We start from the raw sequence: 6,000 nt of genomic DNA on the forward strand, positions 1-6,000 counted from the left end.
ATATAAGGCGAGTGCCTTTGTTCCTCGGGGTCCCCCGTATCAAGAATGAGGTGTTCCTGCAATAAAACCTGTTGAGAAGAATCCAATGGTGTTGCATCTTCCTTGATGGTCAAGGTGGGCGCTACAACTGGTGGCCATGTACGGAGACCCGAGAGAATTCTCTTTTCTCATGGGCGCTTCAGAAATGCAGAGACAAAAGTGGAGCAGAGACTGAAAGAAAGGCCACCCAGTGACTAGCCCAAGGTGGGATCAATCCAATGTGCTCACATCAAATCCTGACACTGTTACTGAGGCCATATTGTGCATGCAGACAGGAGTCTGGCATGGTGTTCTGAGAGGCTCTTCTAGCAACAGACTGAGACAAATGCAGATGCTTTCAAACAACCATTGGATTGAAGTCAGGGACCAACATGGCTGAGTTAGAGGCAGGACTGAAGGAACTAAGGCAATTGTAACCTATAGGAAAAACAACAGTGTCATTTAACCGAGACCCCTCAGAGTGCCCCGTGACTCAGTTAAATAACAAAGGAGCATAGATAGGCTGGTTTGTGGCCCTAGAACACATGTGTCATAGAGGACTGCCTTTTCTGGACTCAGTGGGAGAAGATATATTTAATCCTGGGAAACTAGATGCCCCAGGGAAAAGGGATGCTGATGAGGTTAAGGTGGGTGTGGCTAGATGGGTCTGCGAGCACCCTCTCAGAGTCCAGGGAAGGGGGATAAGATGAAAAACTTAGGGAAGAGGGTCTGGGAAGGGGGACAACTTTTGGAATGTGAATAAATAACAAAAACTAAAACTAAAACCAATATCTAATAGACTCTGTAACATGTGATTTTCAACTTTTTCTTCAGTGTGCAGTTACCATGAAAACAATGTTTTTCTCCAGGTGGAAGGATCAAGCAGTTGTTCTGTCACCACAGCTAGATGTCTCAGCAGTTCCGATCTGGCTAGTGTCCTAGAGAAGTCGTGAAGAGCTGCTGGTCTTCAGTCTATAATGGTATCCCAAATAATTAGGTTCTATTACCAGGGAAAGAGTGCCTCTGTTACGGAACATACAAATGTGCCAGCAAGGATGACGGCAGGCAAAGCAAGAGCAAAGCTTTCTTCTTCCATGGAGGTGGTGGTGGTGGTGGTGGTGGTGGTGGTGGTGGTGGTGGTGGTGGTGGTGGTGGGGTGTGTGTGTGTGTGTGTGTGTGATATGTATGTTCTGCTACCATAAAGTGTTGCCCAGACATTTAGGATCAGTCTTCTTGCCCCAAATAATCCTTTAAGAAAATCCCTCACAGGTGTGTTCAACTGCATGTGTGTAACTCATTCCAGTTGTAGTTGACAACCAAGATTAGGTATCACAATTTGACTGAATCAAATATAATAATACCGAATATAATTCTACTATTTTCCTAAAGAAGATGCCCTATATTTGCATCTGCATTGTTTAGCTTAAAAATGTTTAAGCACTTACTGAAACTCAACTTCCTATGACTTTTAGTGATTTATTCTAGCATTGATAGAAATTTAATTTTTTCTGATTTTATGACTTTATATATGATTGACTTTTTCAGATACTTCATATTTTATCATTTATGTCTATGTGAATATTATCTATTTTCCATTAAGTATTTAAACTTAATAGATATTTTATTTTAAAAGTGCATTATTTCTGTTTTGTAGTTTGCATTCAGTGTCAAATATTCAAGAATAGGGAATAGAATTTTAAAACTATAAGTCCTAAACTTACCAGTGTTTCTGCCATTATACAATTTATAAATTGCATCAATTCTGTAAATATATTAAACTTTTCTTCTAAGTGTGCCTGTTTTTCTTTAGAAAAATTCAAATGCAATTGTATCATTACCCCCTGAATATTCTACAGTATCATTTGGCTCAATGATCATTTCAAACATTGGTTCTCTTAACAGTTTAGATTACTGCATTTTTCTAATCTTAATTTGCATTTTTTCAAATACAAATTTTTATCACTGTTTTGCAATTGATGACGTTTGGAGACTTTTCAAACATTATTGTTTTTAAAGAAGAATTGAGCATATCAATAAAATTAAACTGCATACAAATTTCAGAATGATTTATTATTAAACATGTTGATAAAATAAACGGATTCTTTAGAAACAAGACTGTTTGAAACACAGCCAAAATCATATTTGCCTAATTATACATGTCATGTTGTAGGTCCATTCTTATTTTTAATATTTTTCTTGAGTATATATATATATATACATATATATATATATATATACATATGTGTGTGTGTGTGTGTACTCATGAAATAAAGAAATGTTAATATTACATAGACCCAGTGACAGAAGACCTTATTTTCAATTTTATTGCTTAAAAAATAAAAAAAAGGAAATATACATCAGAGTATTGGAAATCTTAAAAGCTTATATTAAATGCACTAAAAAGACTTGATATATGAAGAAAAAAAAGAGAAACCTCAACTGCTTGAAGAGCCATTTTTAAGTGACAATAGTTATGAATGTCTAATCCAGATAATAGAACTAGACAATAAATTTGACTGCTTATAGATACCTCCTCTCTATAGACAGTCACTACCTTAAAGCAATATGATCATTTATTGACAGCAAATTAGAAGCTAAAAGTATCATTTCTACAACTGAATTTTTACTATTAAGCAATTTCTGGATTTTATATGTGTCAATTATGTGATTCCAACAACCAGAAAAAATAATCCCAGGGTTTTTATTCCCATAAAAGTTATTTCAGGAAGCAAAAGTCACTCTTGCTTAAGGCTTACCACATGTCTCTAGAGGCAGATTTCTTCCTCTATAAAATCAGCTTCTTGGGATGAACTTTTAAAGCTTTATATGGCACCGCCTTAGGCTGTTTCAGTTGTGTGGTTGATTGCAAGACAAGCAACGCTAAAGCAAATGAATATTGCAGACATTTTCAATATGAAGACTCATAGAAGATGATTACTCACAAACCTTAGAATGCTAAATTTGATGAAAGCAAAGAAAATTAAAAGAAGTTTTTAAAACTGTAAGTGCAAAACATGGATTTTGAGCATATTGTTGGTAAAAGTCTTAACACAAAGGTTAACCCCTGGAGGAGGACAAAGAAGTTGTTGCTTCAGTTTGGTTGGGAATTCCATCCAGCATAGGAAAATTGTTTCTCCACTTCTCTGTTTGGATGACTTTTTGGATAATCTTGGGGACTTGGGTCAGAATCTGATAAGCACAGGGAACTGTGTTAAAATCATTATCTGTTCCTGTGCAACTTTTTCTTAATGCTTTCTATCTAGCTATTAAATGAACAAATGTTTACTGACCATCAAAGTTTGCCTGTAATGAAGAATGGGGTTGCTAACAAAGGAATAGTAAGTTTTGCTTGTAGGTTTGTAGTGAGTATGAGACAGATATCATGAGTTAAAATGAGGACAAAAACAATTGCGCATGGGCACTGTTTCAGAATTTGACTGACGCATTGCTGAAATAATAAAGATTTTTACAGCTGGCTTGCTATTTCACAAAGAAGAGTTCTCCTATGAAATGTTTAGAAATCTGAAAATACCTCTTCCTGGGGCACAGTAGCAATGAAAGATTCATTAAGTAAATGTTTAGAGCTATTCTGGGTATAGGGACATATATTCTACATGGTGCCATAGTATAACTCCTTTGTGCTTAGAAGTTGTAGAAATGGAAGTAATTTGAGGTACATTCAATTCTATGTTCAATCACATATCTTGAAAGTGGCAAATTTGTTAATCTTCACTAATGGGAAGTTATTTTAGTTATTAGGAAGAAAATGAGTTATAGCATTGAATTTCAACTTGAAATTTGAAATTATAGGAGACAGTGAACAGTATTTTCCAGTTGTTTGTTATCTTTTTAAATATGAAGACTTAAAACACTATTGATTAGTAGATATGAATCAAATACATTTTAAAATATGAGCCTTTTTAAAAGTGTGTTTTTGATTAAATAGGATTACATTATTTTCCCCTTTGCAGCTATTCACAGCTACTGTTGTTAAACTCTGCATCACCATGTCCCCAACCATTTCAGGCTGACAGCGTCTTTTCATTTGATAATTGTCAAACAACACACACACACACACACACACACACACACACACAAATGCACACATGTGTGTATTTTCACAAATGTATATAAATGCAACCTTTTGAGTTTATTTTTTTGTTTTGTTTGGAGTGTATATGGTTTCAAGGCTTACCACTTTGCCCTGGTTGAGTCTAGCAAAAAGCGATGCTAAATCCTTAACATTAAGCCTATCACAGTGTTTTATTCTGCTTTCTACTCCTCTTCAATCCCTCACCATCCCATCTCTCAGCTCTTTGTCTTTCCTTATTAACAAATATATGCCTTTTACATTACACACTGAAATGGGGATTAGGTTAGTATTTTGAAGTTTTGTGATGAAAATATTTTCTTGATTTCAGAAAATGAGAGAAGTTAATAAACTTTTCGTTTTCTGCTTTCAAATTACTGTGTTCTTTATCACATACTAAGATATTTATTTTATTTTTAATTAATGTTAGCAAATTTCATGAAGTCTTCTGAATGACTTATGTGTATATTAACCAAAATGCTAAAAGCACGACAAAACCTTAAGATAAAATGAATAAATTGCATTTTTAGTTATATTATTTACATTTCATCATAGTTATTTCTCATCTTAAATTCCCCTTTCCATATATGTATATTGAAATTAGTTAATTACACTTGAAATCTCACCACCCTTTTCTTTATGTGATGGTAATATTTTCTTGATTTTCATTTAGGTGACTCATTTCTTTGGATACATGGCTCACAATAATGAATCCACAGTATCCGAGTTTGTGCTTCTGGGACTTTCTAAATCTTGGGGACTTCAGCTTCTGCTTTTTACTATCTTCTCTGTCATCTATGTGACATCAGTGTTGGGTAATGTCATGATTATTGTCATCATTTTCGCTGACTCACACTTGAACTCTCCTATGTACTTTTTGCTCGGTCACCTTTCATTCATTGACATCTGCCAGTCTAACTTTGCCACTCCTAAGATGCTTGTGGACTTTTTTGTTGAACTCAAAACTATTTCCTTTGAGGGTTGCATGACCCAAATATTTCTTCTTCATAGCTTTGTTGGGAGCGAAATGATGTTGCTTGTAGCTATGGGGTATGACAGGTTTGTAGCAATATGCAAGCCGCTGCACTACAATCTAATTATGAATCGGAGGGTGTGTATAATTTTTGTGTCAATTTCTTGGTCAGTAGGTATTCTCCATTCTGTGAGTCATTTGGCATTTACAGTGAATCTGCCGTTCTGTGGTCCCAATGAGGTAGATAGCTTCTTCTGTGATCTTCCCTTGGTGATAAAGCTTGCCTGCATGGATACATACAGAATGGAAATTTTGACCTTGGCTAACAGTGGCCTGATATCACTGAGCTGTTTCCTGGCTTTAGTTATCTCCTATATCATCATTTTGGTCACTGTCCAACGCCAGTCCTCTAGTGGGTCATCAAAAGCGCTTTCTACACTAACGGCTCATATCACTGTAGTGATCCTTTTCTTTGGGCCCTGTATTTATTTCTACATATGGCCTTTCAGCAGATTGTTTGTGGATAAGTTCCTTTCTGTCTTCTATACCATTTGCACACCTTTACTGAATCCTATCATATATTCTCTGAGAAATGAAGATGTGAAATCAGCCTTGAGGAAACTGAGAAAACAGTCATGTAAATCCTGGGAAAAATTAAGGATCTCTGTGAAACAGCCACATATTGAGTCAGAATGAAGACTCTCCAGGGGATTCTAGAATCATGCAAATCACCTTTGTTCGTGATATAAATATTTAAGTTATAGAGGTGACCTTTGTCCTAAATGCAAGGTAAATACATAAAAAAAGTTCCTGAGTAAAATTAAGCATGATTCCAGAGAAAAATCCTCATTATTCATAATTTTAATACATTTTTAAAAAAATTGTCAGGCACAATTAAAATTTATATAATGTACTCCTT

General features: G+C 35.2%; 1 protein-coding gene across 1 annotated transcript; it reads left to right on the forward strand.

Annotated features, from left to right (window-relative positions):
- The first annotated feature begins 4,802 nt into the window (after window positions 1-4,802).
- LOC116913748 (olfactory receptor 4K1-like) lies at window positions 4,803-5,739 on the forward strand. The gene is given in 2 exon segments (XM_032918056.1): window positions 4,803-5,708; window positions 5,710-5,739. Coding segments are annotated over 2 exon segments (936 nt in total).
- The last annotated feature ends 261 nt before the right edge of the window (window positions 5,740-6,000 follow it).

This window comes from Rattus rattus, chromosome 12 (genome assembly GCF_011064425.1).
Source record: "Rattus rattus isolate New Zealand chromosome 12, Rrattus_CSIRO_v1, whole genome shotgun sequence".
NCBI classification, from domain to species: Eukaryota; Metazoa; Chordata; class Mammalia; order Rodentia; family Muridae; genus Rattus; species Rattus rattus.